General features: G+C 39.6%; 2 protein-coding genes across 6 annotated transcripts in view; both read right to left on the reverse strand.

The window, feature by feature from the left end:
* LOC137194613 (receptor-type tyrosine-protein phosphatase N2-like) overlaps positions 1–19,427 on the reverse strand; it is a 251,576-nt gene that overhangs the window by 202,848 nt on the left and 29,301 nt on the right. For all 5 annotated transcript variants that reach the window (XM_067606684.1, XM_067606682.1, XM_067606687.1 and 2 more), the window contains exon 3: positions 9,207–9,320. In XM_067606684.1, the coding sequence (XP_067462785.1) occupies positions 9,207–9,320 (114 nt within the window). The remainder of the gene's footprint in view (positions 1–9,206; positions 9,321–19,427) is intronic.
* LOC137194614 (tripartite motif-containing protein 16-like) lies at positions 1,433–4,629 on the reverse strand. Its single transcript, XM_067606688.1, has one exon. The coding sequence runs from the start codon at positions 3,963–3,965 to the stop codon at positions 2,289–2,291; it is 1,677 nt and encodes a 558-aa protein (XP_067462789.1). The 5' UTR covers positions 3,966–4,629; the 3' UTR covers positions 1,433–2,288.

Genomic DNA, 19,427 nt, shown 5'->3' on the forward strand with positions numbered 1-19,427 from the left:
TATACGTTCACATGTGTGTTTATAATGGGGAAAAGAGAAGCAGAGAGAAAGACAGAGCAAACTGTGTTATCTTTTCAGTGGGCTGGCAGGGCCTGAAATGCAGATGCTTCAGTGTCTTTAGAGTTTTGTCCTCCCTAATGGCTTCTGCAGACAGCCGGGGCCAAACATCTCATTTGCATAATTCATTTCACTTCAGAGCGCCTGACAAATGCCTCCAAAACTCGTTGCCTCTCTGTGAAATCAGAATATTTCCCCAGCTCTCCCACCGAGTGCCGATTCGGCGAATTAAACCAGAGGAGCAGTTTTTTTTTTTTTCTCCAGAGCAGAGGAAGGAGGGAGGCTCAAAAGAAAGATGGGGTGGGTGGGGGGGGGGGACATAAGAGAAAACCATTTTGGATGTGTGAAAGCCCTGTTTTTTTTTAACTCCTCACTAAGCAAGTGTTGTACTTTCTGTCATTCTCTTCAAACTATAGAGAGCAACAGGCGTTTTTTTTTCTTCCAGTGTAACTGAGGTCCTGATGTCGTTCAAAGCCAATCTGTATGATGAAAGTGGATGAAATGCTCACAGCTGCCCAGTGGGGTGTTACACAAGTCTCTGCCTCCCTCTAGTGGTGAAATACAGTGACAGCAGCTTAATACATCAGGAAGAAGCCACAGATCATGATCCACACAAAAATTCAAATTTAAACAATATTTCTATTCGATCTATTTAAGCCATGATGTTTGCTCAGATTGTTAATTACTCATTCCCTTTGAGTTCTGTGGGAAATACTACTCATATACTGTATATCGCATGTAGATACTAACAAGCTCGGGTCCACAAGTTCACAAAAGTTCCAATGGTACCAAATAAGACAGGAAATGTGTGTAAAATTATGTGCAGCTCAGCTAAAATAGTTCAATTTGTTAGAATGTAGCAGCCATAAAACCATGAATCTTTGGGTTACAGTTAAGTTTGTTGAAGACCAGTTACCTTTAGGACTTTAACAAAGGACTGATGGACTCTTGGTGCTATTATAGCTCATTGCAACTTTACTATAATGACATCTACTGTATGTTTATTATATGTATTTATGTCTTTTTATCTATTTTTATGTGTATCGGTTGTGTTGACGACTGTTTGCAAACTAAATTGCCCCTTCGAAGACAATAAAGATTTACCAATCCAATCTAATCCAAAACCGGTACGTTAATACATTAAGTATAACCCACATGGTGATCGAGGAATAAAACATCACAAGTGATTTTAAACATTAGGGTTGCTGGTTTGACCCTACAGTACATTGTTTAACTGAACTCCATTCATGTCTATGGTCATGCTCTGTTTCCCAGTTTTTAAGTCTTAAGTGCAAACTACACTTGTGTTTCAAAGTCTCTTTTTGTTCTCTAACAGCTTTGAGTTTTTGATATAAATACAAAAGACAAACCTTCATTCATTCTTGGAAATAACTTTATTTGTATTTATAAACTTTTTTCAGACATAATTGTAAAATCATATTGAAAAGCTTTTGTTCTTTTGTGTCCATGTACATATTGCCTTCACATACACACACAATAAATCAATCCAACATTCCTCCACTTCCTTATTGATTAAGATAGCAATTATTACAATTGTAGAGCAATTCCTCGCAGTATTAATGTCTGGAACAAGATTCTAATATTGACATACATTGAAGATAAAGTGAAGTACTGCAAATTTTACAGCAACACAATATGCAACAATATCATGGCATTAGGATATGCATGTATATTTTTCACTTTTTTAATTTATTACTTTAAGACTTGTATTTTTAAAAAAAAAAAATTTTTATTTGTAAATAAATAATAAAAACAATTTTGAGTTTCTGTTTTTATGTCCTTTATAAAAGGATATTAACATTAAAAACATACAGTAAGAGCTGAGAGCAACATTATTTAATAATTTCTCATGCTTCTGTTGATAATAAATGTCCATTTGGAAAGTCTGTGTTGCCAACTGACTGCAGTGATTCAACTAATACACGTTTCTCTTTGGTTTTCCACTCAATTTATTACATTTCTGGTTTGGAACAAACTGCCCAAGAATCAGATTGTTAGCATTATCGTAATAGCCACATATAGGCACAGCTGAGACCGCCACCAACAAAAATTTAAACAGGAATTCAAGTATGACAACACGTGTTTGATTGACAGCTGATATCTGGGACACGCGATGCACAAACACCAGATTAATAAACACCTAGCAACACTGATAAGGACCCAACAAAATTAAAAAAAACAGAACCCGCTGCCTCTTGATAAGATCCTGTCTACTTCAGCTCACATATCGTAGCATTGTCTCCTCTAGAAAAATGAAGAGCAAGTCCAGCATAGAGAGGCTGAGTGAATGTGGTCTGGACTCTGTGGAGGAGGGTCATGGTCTCAGAGACGCTGTAGAAGGACAGAATACCTGCTCTGTGATCCAGGAACACTCCTACTTTGCAGGACTGAAGACGTGAGACAGGAGTTGAGATACTGTTGTGTCTGAATTGACATTCAGATGATAAAACACAATATAATGCCCAAGACTTGTCATTGTATCCAAATGCACTTGCCTCATCGGTCCCTGATCTGCTAATATTCTTGTATGCAACAGCTATTGTGACGAGTGCATCCCACTCCACCTCAAAGTAACAACGTCCAGTCAGACTCTGTCTGCTCAGAACCTGATAAGTGCGAATGAATCTAGTTGAGGACATAAAGTGTATCATATTAATATTTTCCACAGTTGTTGCTTTACGGTTCCCTTCAGATAATACCATCCAGGGGTGTGCTGTGTTTGGATCCAGTGTTATTTGACATGCATACTGTAAGAATTCCTCTCTGGTCCTCAGCTGTTGTGACAGTAAAGCATCCACTTCAGTCACAGTCCGTAAAATCTTTGGCCACTTCTCACTCAAAACATCCTGCAGTTTATTTCTGACCTCTGACAGAGCCGTTATCACATCCTCAAAGTACTGCAAGGGACGGCTTTTGGTGCTGGGTAACTCTACAGATCTATTTACACATGAGAGCGAGGAGTAATTTTGTAGAAACTGGGTGTCATCCTCTGTGTGTGAGAGGTACTCCAACTTGATGTCTTTCTCCTTCAGTTCAGTGACCTCCTGCGTTAGTTTCTCCTGAAGCTCTTTGACTCGACTCACTTCAGTTTCCTGCTGGGATCTGATCTGCTGCTTCACATCAGAGCTTCTTTTCTGGATGAAATGGATCAGCTCAGTGAAGATCTTCTCACTGTCCTCCACTGCTTTATCAGCAGAGCGACTGATAGCCTTCAACTCCTGTTGAAGCAGCTTCATGACTTTCTTACAGTCATGGATTCTCTGCTGGATTTTTTGTCGACTCCCCCCGAGCTCTCTCTGCCTCTCAGTCCTTTCTGCTGCAGCTGAGACTGTGTCGTGGCCTTTATGTTCATCCACAGAGCAAAGAGAACAGATACACTGCTGATCAGTACGACAGAAAATCTTCATCACCTCATCATGACGAGAGCAGACGTTCTCCTGGAGCTTCTTGGAGGGGTCGACCAGCTTGTGTTTCTTTAATTGAGCTGCATCATAGTGAGGCTGGAGGTGATTCTCACAGTAAGAGACGAGACACACCAGACAGGACTTGAGGGCTTTCAGCTTCCTCCCAGTGCAGACATCACAGGCCACATCTTCAGGTCCAGCATAGCAGTGATCAGCAGGAGCAGCTTGGAGTCCAGTCTTCTTCAGCTCCTCCACTAAATCTGCTAACATGGTGTTTTTCATCAGGACAGGCCTCGGTGTGAAGGTTTGTCTGCACTGAGGGCAGCTGTGGATTTTCTTCTTATCCTCTCCATCCCAGAAGCTTTTAATACAACTCATGCAGTAGCTGTGTCCACAGGGAATAGTCACCGGATCCTTCAGTAGATCCAGACAGACTGAACAGCAGAATTTTTCACGGTCCAGTTGAATTCCTGCCTGCGCCATTTCTCTTCACTGACAGTGAATGTCTGAAAATTTCACCTCCTTAACAAAAGAAACAAGTCTCTGTTCAGATTCAAACCAAAACGCTGTGCATTTCCTTCGTGTTCACTCTCTGATAAACATCATTATCAGCTCTTGTAAGTCACCATATGTTATTGTTACAGGCGTCGCTGCCCGATTTGCATCACGCATGCGCATCACTGCTCGATCTACACCGCGCATGCGCGTAAACTTGACAGCTACGTACGGCAACTTCATTAGGACAAACAACATTAGGGTTGAGTTTAACAGTTTCTGTCACTGTTCGGTACCTGACATTATAACAGTACTACTACATCCACAAAAATGAAAACTTTCGAGTATTATCAACTTTTGAGAGATTACATCTCTAACGGTGTATTTCACCCCAGTCTTTCCAGGATGGAGCGAAGTGAAATGCACCGTGCCGCTTCCACCTTTATAATTAAAGGTGACTTAAGCTCCTTCGGCCAGTATGCACAGTAGGTATATGGTGACCAGACGTTGTCCCGGTCTCGAGTTGGGTGTCCCGAGTCCCGACATATATCTGTAAAATCCTAAAATGTCCCGCTTTTCAACATTCAGTCCCAAATTGTCCTGGCTTTCACCAAAATTAAAATAATAATTATATTACTATACTTGTTTTCAGCGCTTACATAGACGTGTATAATGATTTGTCTCTCACCTAATATAAGTTAACCCAATATGAAAACATACACAATGCATCACGCGTCTGACTGATCTGATACACCACTGCAGTTTCATACCAAAGTGGCGACAGATTACAGACTCAATTTAAGTTTTCTGATTCATCATATAGTTAAAATCTATCAATTGTCGACCTGATCAACAAAAGAACCATTAACAACTTTCTTCATGTATTAGAAAGATTTTTCTTTTCATGATCTATTATTTCCTCCATTAAACTGTTTCTTGCTGACAGACAGTCTCTTCCTGACTTTAAATTGATCCATAATAACAGTTAAACACATTTATATTTTACATCATTTATCGTCATTTCCATTCAGTAACATGTGAGGCTGAAAAATCCTGAGCGTCGGGTTTGATATGAGTTAAATCATTTCCATTTTCTCTGAAACATTTCGCCAAATACATATTTTCCAGTGTTCAGAGGAAATGATCATATTCTGGGTTATTGAATAATGAATTCACTATCAGGATTATCAAAAAATACAGACACAAATAACCAATAAATATTATAAACGCATTCCGTGAGTAGAAATGGTTCCTGTGCCTCTGTGCAGGACACAATGTAAATGCAGAATGCAGGTTTTTATTTAGGTGTTTGTTAAACAGGTAACAGGCTGCAGAGAGGAAACAGCTGCTCTAGCGGTGATAACTGTGAACCTTTATTAGTGTCAGCACAGTGCACATGTGCGCAGACACAAACTCCATCAGAAGTTTCTACAGCTGTTAAAGCCGACTGACAGCTGATCCAGCTGTGATCATCACAAACGGACGTCGCTTCACGTGACGCTTCAGAGGAGAGGACGTCTCATGTCCCTTAAAACAAATTTCCTCGTTTCCTCTTTCCTCGCTTGGTTTCCTTGCGTCTCTCCTTGCATCCACGGTGGGAGGGACTAAGACGCAAGGAAAAGACGCAAGTGAGGGAAACGTGGATGCAATTTAAGAGACTTGGGATGCACCCGGTGTGACTGAAGATTTAAGTCCAGTTCCACAGTCCCTCCTTACAGCCCTCAGTGATCCCACGGTGAAATCAGCAAGTGCTTGAGGGCTCTCTCACTGACACTTTCTGCACACTTTCTGTGAGCAAATGGTGAAAAAAAATGGGAAAATACCAGGGGAAGTCTGAAAACATTAAAAAAAAAATCCACCCAAATTAAAAAATTGAAAGAGTGGGCAAGAGCACAATGACATGGACATAGCAGCAGGCAGTTCTTTATACTATATACTATTACTGTTACATACCATCTCTTACAGTCATAGAAACATGACATGATTTGTGAAGTGGTCAAATTCGGAGGACTGTTTTTCATATGTGATGCAATTTCTGAAAATTCCATTTAAATAAAGTTTCATGGTGACCATATCTCAACTGTTTATTATTTATTTAACAAGGGTGTCACCATTACTGTGTCTTTATTAAATATATTTTGAATTTGAACTTCTTATCACCCTCTTCCTACAGTATTTTCTACATTTCCATAAATCTATTTTAGTCTTGAAATCCATGCACTTTGTCAATATAGAAGTATTTACTAAATCAGAGTGCATTATGTGTACCCTGCATATCAACAGTAACATGCAGGGTTGACATTTTGGGTCTCTGGATGGTTGTGGTGATTAAGTAGGGGGCGTGGGGGGAAGGGAGGGACGTTTTACTCAGAGTGTGATGCTAGCAGAATTAGTTGTGGAAAAGCAACTAGAATTAAATATAAAAGTGTGTGTTGTTTGTGTCTTTGTGTTCGTTTGAGTTTAGTTTCTAAGTTGATATGGAGACGACAAGGATGGGATGGATCTCGTCCCTACATTGCGAACACACATTGTCACACGTGTGATCTTGTTCTGAACGTGCCTTAAATAATTCAATCTAATCCCGTGGTCATTAATCTGCAAATAATAATAACCAACAGACACACAAGGCAAGCAGGTGGGATTAAGGGAAATTTTACTTAAAGCAAAGGTCAGGAACAGGCTTTCAGGTTGTCAACAAGAAGACAGACCGAAACAGGCAAATGAGTCCAAAAGGGGAAAGGCATGTAGGCAGGTCATAAACAGGCAGCAAGTACAAACAAGAGTAGCAGATAACAGGCAGAACAGGAACAGGAAAACAAGTGCAGATTTCAGGTCACAGGCAGGAACGGGTTATAGGATAAGGTGAATGGAACGGAAAGGCACATGATGAACTGGCAGGGAATGAATGACAGAGGACTGGTATAGAACTGGGACTGATGGGGTAATGAGCAGCAGGTGCAGACAACTGGGGTGTGACAACCAGGCAGGAAAGACATCTGGTGGACAGGTAGAGAATGGCAAAGCCGAGGGAAGAAAGTGTGGGGCTGAAGGCAAGGACAGAGGCAGAACGGACAAAGAAAACACAAACAGGACCGACGCAGGAATCCTGACATTAATAATATGAAAACATTGATAGAATATGTAATTCAGAAAATGCTGAATCACATCATCATTAAGTCAAACAAACATATAACATTCAGTCAAACAAACCAGCAGCAGCCTCACTGCAGTTCAGAGTCACGGGGCACCACAGGATGTTCTATTTAGCCTCTACTAAATATAGAAAAGTAAGATATATTTGGCATGGTAAAGAGCGGATGAGAGGGGTTGTCAAGGATGGCACTGATCTTGTCCCCCGTCCTCCTCTCTGTCTCTGCCTCCAGACTGTCTACGTCCAGCCCAACCACAGATTTGGCCTTCCTGACCAGCTTATTAAGTTTGCTGGCATCACCAGCCTGTATGCCTCCTACCCAGCATGAAACTGCAAATAAAACCGTGCTCGCTATCACAGACTGTAAAAACATGCTCAGTAGCTTGCTGCACATGATAAAGGAGCGCAACTCCCTGAGGAAGAACAGTCTAAAACGTTCATGTGCACTTGCATCTCCAGGAGATTCTCACCTAGAAGGCAGGGCTGGATGGTGTTGAAAGCACTGGAGAAGTCAAAGAACATGACTCTCACTGTGTTGTCCCTCTCTAGATGTGAGTAGGCCCAGTGCATGAGGTAGATGATGGCATCCTGCACATCGATGTGTGCCTGGTATGCAAACTGCAGGGTGCCCACAAAGTTGGATGCCAGGGTCCTCAGATGCTGCAGAATCAGCCTCTTAAAGATCTTCATGACATATGACGTTAGCGCTACAGGCCTGAAGTCATTCAGAGTACTGGGCTGTCCTTTTTTTATGTTCTGGGACAATGCAGGAGGTCCTCCGTAGTTAGAGCACCTTCTCCAAACTAAGAGAGATTGAATAGGTGCTGGAAAAATCCTGCAAGCTGCCCGGCACGACTTGAGTACCCTGGAATTGATCTTGTCTGGCCAACTTGTCTTGTCTGGTGTCATTTGGTTGATGGTAATGGGGTTGGGTGATGGAGAATCCATGTAGGTGGGGGTATGGTGGGTATGGTTATATAGGAGTATACAGTATGGTATATACTGTATGTACTACATGTAAGTACTTTATATATGTAATATTTCGGGTATATGTGTACCTGACAAGTTGTAAACTACACAACTAATTTTAGCTAATTTCAAAAGTTCTGTTTTTCTTCTTTCAACTCTTGATTTCAACATCCAGATTCACAAACATATCCTGTTTGAAACTGCAGAACACATTAAAAATTTAATTAAACTAACAAGATATTTGTCTAATATGTGCATTGGTTACACAAATAATACTCCAACTCCAAGCTCCTTATCTTAACCTCCTTTTTGTTGTCCTACCTACAGTTTAAAACTGGCACATTCATTCACAACTGCAAACAAACACCTGCTCTGTAAATGTAAACTGCCTGCCGATCAAAAATTGAGAATTCTCAGCGCCCATAGTATCAATACAATACAGACATATTACTTAACAAGCTTTGATTCATCCTCACTGATCAGTAACACGCTAGCCATCTGTTGTCTTCTGTAAGAACAAGCATCTCGGAGGTTTAACTTTGAAAATCATGTCTTCATCTCATAAAGTTGATCAAATAAACACATCCAGTCAAGCTCTGCACCTCGCTGGACAACTGGCTGCCCTGACTCGGTACTGGTTCTTCTCAGTCTACAAAATAGTGGCAGTAACTCCAATTAAAGTCAGGACAGAGTCACAGACTGAAAACACACCTTTGCAGACTACACTGTGGTGCCCCACTTTGCATTAGCACTTACTCATGACTCATTTCTTAAAAAAAAACAAACACTAAAAACACATTTAGCTCTGAGCACATTCCAAATTATTGTTTGGAATAAATGCATTTACTGTTTATTAAGTTCCTTTGGGAAAAATGCATGAATGAAAATGCAAATGCATGAATGTGATAATAATTTGTAGGAGACAAATCTGCAAAATGCAACATTTTCTTAGTAAAATTTGAGTGTGTTTTTTTCATTGAGATGTGGTACTTCAAAACAAAACTTTATTAAAACAACCTGAACACTCAAGACAATGTTCCAGGGGAGATGTGTGTTTCCTTTTGTGCGTATATGTATGTGTGTGTGTGTGTGTGTGTGTGTGTGTGTACCTCTATTGGACAGCTTCTCCAGCAGCATCCTGAAGCGTTGCACTACAGACGGGGAAACGTCGTAGGTGTAACCTTCCTTCACTGGAACAGAGTGACACCTCCCAAACATACCATCTGTCAACATACAAGGACACACTTTAAATAGAGAGTCTAAGTCACTTTTATATCTCGCATTTCACACTTATGTTGCTGAAAGAACCACAGTGTGTTTAAAAAGTCAAACATCATTAATGTTTCAGGTTCAGTCTTTTCTTGGGCTTTGGCTCTGTGACATTATGTAAGGCATTTTTCATGGTTTCTGACAATTAATCAAGAAAAGATTAATCGATAATGAAAATAATCATTAGTTGCAGTCCAAAAAATATTTTCACAAAATTACATTTATTTAAATGGAATCGTTGCAGTCAGAGGATCTGAAGAGTAAATTAGCTCAAAATTGTCGCATCAAGTTCTCTGGTGAAATGTAAATTAGTACCAGTTATTTGTACTATATTACTACTATTTGAACTATTTGTATTACTATTTGTACTATAGAGGGTAGCCATGCTACAGCATCATTAATATAGTAAGTGATCATTTTTGCTAACTCATTTTCATAATTTCTTTTCTCATAAAATTTTAAGTGCAATACAAAAGCCTTGAGGTTTGGTTATGAGTAGATGTTGTACTGTGACTTTTTCTTCTAAAAAATGCTTTGTTTTCAGTTGGCTAGGTAACAAGCTTCCTGGCTGGAAAGCTAATGTTGCTAGCTTTGTATCTAGCTCCCAGTACTGTAGTTGTAATCACTCACAAACAAATTTCGCTCCACCACTCTGTTGTAAATTCGACCTTTGAATATGACAAGAGCTACAAACTCAAGGCAACAGTGTTGAAAGCAAACACTGAACATATATCAGTGATGCAGATGAACTGCGTAGGAACGTATCTATTTGGAGACATAGTTGACCATTATAGTTGGTGGAAAAAGCAAAAGCATTACAAGAGCAAGTCCAGATTTGCATCCCTAATTAAAAGGATAAAAAAAATGGGCCAACTAACAATCTGTTATTTTCATGCAAGCTTAGAAAACTTCTTATTTCATCACACAATAAATACAAAAGATTCATTTTTTCCAAACAGTTTCAGGGTTTACACAAAAAAAATCTGCATTGGCTAAATGTGTGAAGCATTTTTAACACATTATTCTAAGCAGCACTATTAAATATGCAAGCACAGGACTGAAATGATGTCAAACTTTCCAACAACGGCGTCAGATCCAACTCTCCTGTTTGGACTCTTCTCTATCCTTTCATTACTAAACATGGATCCCACGAGACAGAGTATGACATTTCACTCAGTCATACCTCCTTCTAAAAAGCCACACAGTGGGAGGTGTTAATGTGAGCTGTAGGAGAGGTCAGCAGGAGGCCGTCTCAGTTTGATAAAAACGAAGCCGTGGGTGGAGAAAGTGTGTAGAAAAGACGAGTCAAAGTACGGATGTAAATCAGGATATTTTCAAGCGATGCTCATCAGTACCTGTTGAACTGACACCATAAAAGACTGATGTGACAATGTGGTGAAGTGTCGCTTTTCTAAGTAATCAGCTCTCAGTGAACAGACTCAAATGTGACAGCTGACAAACGTTTTCATTTATTCTGCAAGTCATTCTGGCCTTTTACAGTCGTTCTTTTATCTATTTATATCAATTGTGGCTTCGGTTTCAGTTTCCTGTGGTGATATGTGTGCTACACAACACAACAGGAGATTGTCCGTGTCAGACATGTTCTCATCTCCTGGAAATACTCCAATTGGTTTAGGCGTATCGGTAGAGCATGCAGGAGGCAGGACATGACACAAAAAGTATGAACGGTCACGTTGCCAGTTCGTAATTTGGTCGTAAACAACCAGATCTTTTGCAGATTTCAACAATAGTTCCCGAATCTTATCGTCCCTCCAGTTAGACCCTTCTTCTTCACCCTCAGATGTTTATATTCTTCCTGTTTCACGCCAGTCACATGATAGAAATGTCATCAACACGCCCACTCCCTCACTCTGAATTCTCTAGAAAGTGACCTGCTGTATTCACATATGGGCTCAGTCGGACGTTACACGGATTTTGTACTAGGGAGCTGACTGCTTTATGTCCGATCCAGCTGGTTCGGATGTTCGGCTCCTCTGGGTAACGTCCAGATAACTTCAGGGTTGCAGTGCATGTATCAAAGGGGCTATAGACATCTCGATCGATACCTGGAGTTGTTTTAGTAGTAGTGGCGGCATGTATCGATCTACAGTGGCAGCGAGGAGAATGAAACTCCAAGCGCTTTGATTGATGTACAAGGCTTTATAAACCCAACAACATTCTGAAAATAGATTTCATAACAGACACAGCGGCACTTTCTGTTTGTTTCGTCTCTGAAAATGAACTTGTTTCAGTGAGATTGTCCTGCAGGCACCTCACACATCATTATGTCAATAATTAGTTAGGTTTACATTATATTTAGGTAATTCGACAAAACAACAATCTCCAAAACACCAGCTTAAATCCAAATGAACTGTCAGCTCAGTGGAAACGCTGCCTGTCTTCTTTCAACCACTTTACTCAAAAGTGGATTTTTTTATCAGGTTTTAATTGGCATTACAGGACACAGAGAGTAAACTATGCTTACAGTAAAGTGCTGCAGCCTGTCTTTTTACTACAATAAAGAACAGGGAGCATATTACTCCAGTCTCTCCACTGGCTGCCGGTGGGATTTTTTTTTTTATTACTCATCAGGATTTACACGGTGAAGCTCTTTGTTGTGTCCATATAGAAACCTGCAGCCTCTCAGGTCCCAGAGCTCAACTTAAAAGGAAAAGAGATTTGTTTTTGTCCCTAAACTTTGGAATATTTTATCTTTCACTATCAGATCACTCAACTCGTTTGGCATTTTTAAAAACCTACTTGTACTCTCTTGCTTTTCTTGACTGATTTTGTTTTTTTTCTTAGTTTTTAACTAAATCATTACTTACATACTCACTTACTGACCAAGGTGTTTCTGTGTTTCTAATGTGATTATCCTTGAAGTCATGAAATGCATTATTTATGTAAAGTCTGTGTGTGTGTGTGCATTTTTGTACTTTTCATATGTGTTTGCATGTTATTTTTTGGTGTTTGTGTCTGCGGTTCTTTGCTTTTCAGGTTGCACGTGTGTCTCACCACATATCTGCATGTGTTCATGTGTGTGTGAGAGACAGTGTCAACATGATAGTTCAGGCCTCTCGTCTATAAATAGCCTCTGCGTCACTGTGGCCGCCTCAATCAAACTGCAAGCTCCATTTAACAGGCAGCTAAGGATGACCAGCGGCCGGTCTGCACTGCTACAATTACTCTCAAATGTTTGACTGCACGAATTATTGTTTACAAATGAGACAAAAGAGTGAGATTAACTGTGGGTGTGCGGAGAAGAGTGAGACAAGAGAGGGAGAGAAGGGGACGAGATTAACGAGAGAAAAGGGGGATACAGCTGCATTTCTGCAAATTGTAATACAGTAAATTAGATCTGGAAATGGTCACGTTTGCTCAAATTTCCTCAATATTACAATAGTTGTGAGCTAGCTTGAAGCAAATTTTCAGTCACTGGATAAATTATGTGTGAAAGAAATATAAATGCATTTGTAAAATAATGCAGCCTTCCTTGCCATAGTATGGGGAAATACCAGATTGTACAATGGACCTGAAACGTCACCTACAAGTTATCTGCTCACATGTATTACATCTCCACCGCAGTTGTTTGCTTCGTTTTCTACATTTTACAGTTCATTAAAAAAAAATGTTTTCAGGTTGAAATATGATGACAGAGAAAGACAAAGAACAAGAAACAAATATCTTCCTTCCTCGTCCTCTCAAGTTTCATAGAGCAGGATGAAATCAAGATGAGAATTCAATTATTTTGCAAAAAGCTCTGCAGAAGAGTAAAAACTGAATCCCTACCAGCTCTATGTTAGATTTGCTCCAAGATTTCCCAGGAAAAGACAAAGCAACCACTGTGGCTAATTTTTCAAGGCAAAGTCAAAGCTGCAGTTGCTGTAATGGCCACTAGATGGCGACTAAAAAACTCAGACTTCATTGAAGTGAGTGGGTAAACCCTCAAATTCCCTCTTGAAACATACAGTTATTCTACAACAGGCAGTAGTCACAAGAGTTAATATGACTTTTTTGTGTCACTGTGAGTTCATTCAAAAGATTTTAGGCCTTAAAGAGAGTTACATTTAACAGTATGTTCATTTGATTGACAAGTGTCTTAATCTATCACAATTGATTTTTGTGGTAAGGATCCACTCATCTGACTTTTTCTCTCTCAATAAAGATTCCAACAGCATATGCCAAAATCAAGTCCTAATCCAATATCAGTGTTCTCTTTTAAAAATCTGTGTCCCTCACTGCATGAAACTCATTAGGATTATTTCTATTCAACGTAACATGAGGCGAGTGATTGCTGCAGCTCTAAAAACTGAGTCAGCAGCTGGTCTTGACTTAATGAATGTAACTGATAGAGGAAATTTTATAATGGCATTGATGAAGAAGCTGTATTTCATGTAGATCAATCATATGTGGCTAATAACCAATGTTAAACTTATGTTAAGTCTCTACTCAACTTAAGCAGACTACCCTTTGCTTGAAGTAGAAGAAAGGGCAAGTCAAGTCTTAAAACCTAAATCCCAGCTTCAAAATGTCTCTTTAGAAATCGAGTGACATCCGAGACTCTGCCAGAAAACTTGAAGCTTTAGCTCTGGCAGAATAATCCAGATTTGACCTGATATTTTTGACCTGGTGTCTCAATGTAAAATGTACTTGGTGATGACTTATTGATACTAAAATGAAGCATCTTTAAGCAGCTGACATTGTATCTGACAAAACATAAAAAAAAGACAAACAAGATCCTGAGTAAACTACAGCACCACAAGCCTTTTTTTTTTCCTTCTTCAGGCCTGATCTCATCCAACATCATTTCTGTCTCCCAGGAGGAACATCTTGAATTATCCCTCATAATAATTATACTCATGCATATCCAAGTCTCTGTCATTTATTCCTGTTCACTACCCGGGGGTTGTAATTCAGAGCCAGACATGTCCTCTTGTGATTAATGGTCCAGATTAGGGAAGAACGACGATGCACACAACCGTTCTCAGAAGCACAGGGTGTATTGAGATGGAGGAGATGGACCGGCATTGCTGACCAGATGTTGGTATCCACAACTTCAATATAACCATCATTCATTGTAATTAAGAAAAACCTTTATGAAACTACACTTTGTTTCATTTTTAGTACTTTTGCCTTGAATTTTTAGTTTAGCTTTTCCCTCAGTGCAAAACATCACTTTATTTATTCCTTTGAATTGTCTAATTTTACCAACTTCACACAGAAAATCTTATCTTGATTGGCTCTCAGAGTTTGGTCGAATTTTGCATATTTTTACTCTGCTGTTAGTTATTAATTGGCTGATGACTGAAAAGTTAGATCTATGTATGGACCCAGTATTGGATTGGGAACTGCTGCCCCCTACTTGTTTGGAGCTGGTGGCCAAATCTTACATGTTGCACCTTTAATACATTTATTATTGATTGACACTTGAACATTTGTGTAGTTTTATATTGCTGTAAGTTGCTGTTGCTGTTAGTACTTCAATATTCTCTTCATTTAGTGGTTAAGACGACAAAAGTTCTCTGGCTCTGATCATTTTACTAGTGCTAGCAAAGTATATACTGCCTGCTGTGTGCTATGTGTGTTTTTTGTGTATGTTGGAAGTGAATGAAAGGTATTATTGAGAGAGATTAAGTAAAAGAAAGGTAAGAGATGCATTGAGTTGTTTTTGCTGTATGCAAGCTCATTTACATTTTAACAATGCAAATCTTCCTTTTATGAAATATGCTTTAAAAGAATAGTTTGGGATTTTGGGAAACAAGCTTATTTTGCTTTCTTGCTGAGAGTTAGACTCACATCTTTTTGTTAAATATAAAGCTGGAGCCAGGAGCTTAGTTTAGCATAAAGACTGTAAGACGGGGATAGATTAAACAAACTAGTCAAGACATGTTCATTCATGAGCTTTAGAGGTGCTGATAGAGCCAGGTTTGCTGTTTTCTCCTGCTTTCAATCTTTATGCTAAGCTATTTCTCATTTAACTCTCAGCAAGAAAGCAAATAAGCATATTTCCCAAAATATTGAACTATTCCTTAAACTGAAAGTGACCAACCTGGATTAAAGTCAAATATACAAGACGAAAAGTCTATAAAGCAATTCTAGGGGCCATGTGAGTCTGTAATGCTCATCACACATCAGAAAACCAAATGTCATTTCTATTCTTTGATCCACTAGTGAGGCTGTTGATGTTGTCTAAATCAAAAGAGTTTATCCTCTGTACGGTGGCCATTTTAGGACATCTAAGGCTTAGTTTCTCAGGCTCAGCTCTACATTGTCAGTCTGGGGATCAGATCTAGACTCTTTGGTACTGACAGAAATATGTCTGCAGAACAGAGTACTGAAAAGTTTCAAGAACCGACAGCTGTCAAATACCTGCTCAGATTCGTACTCTGTTTTGTTTATTCTTTGATGAGACAGTCTGATTTAAATCATAAATAAACTGTATTTGATTCAGACAAAGTTATATGTCTGCTGATGTTTAAGTAACATTTTATATTTAATAAGTTTGGCTTCTTTTTTTAAATGAAAAAAGGATTTTGTATAAGGTACCAAACTAAAGCATTAATGATATTTTGTTTCATATAAATAACAAACAAAATGAAATAAACGACTTGAAAGTTATTAATCATACTTTACAAAATGCCAGCTGATCATAAATCACACCCTTAACTGATATTTTGTTCAAAAATTGAGAACCGGTCCAAAAACTCAGCAGCTGAGTCAGTGGTACTGATCAATAACTCATCAACTGCCTGCACATAAGGTACTTTTATGAGATGTGGCAGTTCCCCTTTTAGTAATTTAGAACAATCTTGAGGAACACTATTGTAAATAGATGTCTATGCTTTGATTATCCATTCATTGGCTCCTTTTTTCTGTTGATCTGCTGTTATGCTGCTGCCTTTTGTACCATCAGATCATGAATTTTGGCTGCCTGTTGTTTGTATTTTTTGATCTCGGTGTGTTTTTCTCGCATTCACTGATTTACAAGCATGTGGCTCCAAAACAACTTCATTATAATGCGATGGTAGTCTAGTTACGGGAATTCCTCCCTCAAAGTGCTGTCAAACCACACACTTTGATCAATAATACTACCCACACCACCCAATTGTGTCTAATCAGACTGGTGTACAGCAAATGTCATTGATGGTGGAGCCTGTGTGAAAACAAAAGATCAGATCCCCCATTAGTGATGAGCTTCTTGAGAGCAAGAACAAAAGAGGCCTCCTTTTCCTCCAGTATTTACTTTCATTTGTTTTTATGCCTTATAAAAACGATTTCCTTGTATAATAAAGTGCTGAACAGAAATCTTCTTTAGAGTAAATACATCATGGCAGCAAAAGAAAATTTAATGTCATAAGAAAAATCGAAGATGAATTTTTACTGCTAATTCAGAGTCCTACTTTCTTTGTGTGTGCACCAAGTGGCAACGACCACGACTTGAGGCTGAAGCCATTGTGGAAGTACCTTAAAGTGCAATGACGGGTGCTAAATGCTAGCTCCAAAAAGTCCCTGGCTCCAGTTGACTCATTCAATAAACATCAACTCTCTAGAAGTACTAAGTCAATAATTATGGTCTCAATCGCTAAATTCAGGCCCTCTAAAAGTGTGCTGACAGTCACTCATTAGTGCTCCGTTAATAAGAGTTAGCTAAAGTAGCTAACGTAAGCCCGAGTGCGTAGTGATCGGTGTTCCCAGTAAGCTAGCTTTATCTTCTGTCCGAGGTAGCCGGGCGTGTTTCCAGACCGTGAAAGGCAACAACCCGCACTCCTTGCATGGAAGGTTCTGGCTCCAAAGGGAAAAGACGGCGCCGACCATAAGCAGCAAATCTGGGCTTCAAACCGGCTCCGATGCAAACCAACAGGTGACATCACGTCTTGCTACGTCCATCTTTATATCCAGTGTATTGTAAGCACTCATTTAGTCTAAATGCAGTTGCCCGTCATCATCAGAGCACCATAGAGAGACCCAGAGGAAAAAGAAGCAGTTGTGTTGGGTGTCACATTATGGTTTTACATAATTGGAAAATTGTGAACCTATCCTTTAACGGGGGCGAGCTTCAAACACTCATACTGTGGATGTCACTCATGCTACCTACTCAGCTCTTCTTCAGCTTATTCCACTACAAACTGTAAAACGCATCACATCTTTTTATTGTTTTGTACCAGATGAATCATTTAAACAACAATAGGACCATCGTCATATTTAGACTATGAAGATATTTTCAGCTCAGATCGTCCTTGTCATGGGGGTGTTGTTACACGTCAACTGTTGCGACGCACGTTCAGAAGACAACATTCAACAGGGCACAGATGGGTAATGGGCCAGTTTAGCCCTGTTGCCATGGTGATTTCCATCGAGTGCTTTTTGTCCCTTGCAGCTAATCAAGGGAAGCTGGGTAGGGGGGCTGAAACAGAGCACCCTTCTTTGTCACTCTGGCTTCTGTGTGTCTGTGTGTGTTTTGTCAGGGTTTGGCATGTGAATATCACCTGGGCTGCGTTCAGGAGAGCTGTGCAATGACTGGGCGTGTTGTCAGTGAAGCTTCCTGACAAATTACATAAAAATAACATGTTTAATACCACAGTGAACACATGTTTTAACAGCTCTAAAGATTCAATATCTTGAATGATTTGGAATTGTTTATCTTATCTCTCGTTATTGATTGCCTAGATGAAACATTTGACTGTCTGCGTCTGACAAGCATATATGAGAGAGAGAGAGAGAGAGAGAGAGCTCACAATTGTTGCTGGTGATTTTCTGTCACTACTCCGATGCCTCAACAGCAGATGAGATTTCAAGCAGCCAGAATCAGCATGGCACTGTTTTCGTTATGAAAGCTCTAATTTACCAGGTCCTGTGATCTACCAACTGTGCGCTCTGCAACCTGAGTGAATACTGCAGCATTTATATATCATCTTCATAAACTTGCAAATTACTATTGTACAAACATCCAGTGGTTCTCTCGTTGTCCCTCATCTTGCTAGATGTTTGTGCAAATATAAAATACAAAGATGAAACTCTGAACATGGGGAATGCTAGCTTTAGCTTCTGCTGCTAGCGTGAGTAGTTCACTGCACCTGACATCAGTGATAGTTTCAGGGTCTAATCTTTTGATACTGTAGCTAACAGGTGGCAGCTTAATAGCAAATACATTTGCTATCAGAAAACATTATGGGTTGTGTAGAGGAAGTTGCAGTTCCAACAGCAGCCATTAGATGTTATCAAAGAGCCACATTTGATTGATCGCACCTTAATCAACTATTGTAATATACAATAGAAAATAGTATAAAGACATATACTTGCTTTTTCCAACATTTGAACACTTTAACAGTATCACCTTCCATTATATGTCACAATAAAATGCTGAAACCACCCAAAGTTTGGCCCGCGGGACGTTAGCATTATGAAGAACTTCAAAGGACTGGTAGTGCTGTAAAAAGTTATCAGACTCTTCTGTCATTGTGTTCAATTTCAAAAAGAATATCCTGTTGTAAAAATAATACAGATAGTTCACACAATGCTGATTAACCCTATCACTGCCAGATAGATCTCACTGTATTTCACAGTAAACAGAGTTTTTAAATATCATGTCGGGGGCGACATTCCCGCGCTGGCCGTTTTGCTGTTAATTGTGCAGCTCTTCTAGACTTTCCAAATGTTATCGGACCAAATGGGTCAAATTCTGATAGTGAAACGAGTCATCACGGGGGTTATGTGATGCTCAAAACAATTTATCCACAGTTTTACAGCTGCAACAGTAGGTTATGGCCAGTGCTGTACTGGCTATCGGGCATACTGGGACAAATCCCGGTGGGCCTGTGGACCGTCAAAATATATCCATTTATAACAGCCCTCTCTGTGTGCCTGTCATTCAGGACGCACATGAGAGCGAGCTGCATGCTTGTGTCAGGCAATCAAAGCCGAAATCCCCCTTTACATGCGCTGCCAGAAGGGGGAGACAAAAGTTCCGCACTCCAGCTTTAAATATGGTGCCTCCCTGCCTGCGAAAGAGTCTGGCGGTCCAACTCTGTGATAAATCCTTGAAAACTAACAGTCTAACTATC

This window comes from Thunnus thynnus, chromosome 12 (genome assembly GCF_963924715.1).
Source record: "Thunnus thynnus chromosome 12, fThuThy2.1, whole genome shotgun sequence".
NCBI lineage: Eukaryota > Metazoa > Chordata > Actinopteri > Scombriformes > Scombridae > Thunnus > Thunnus thynnus.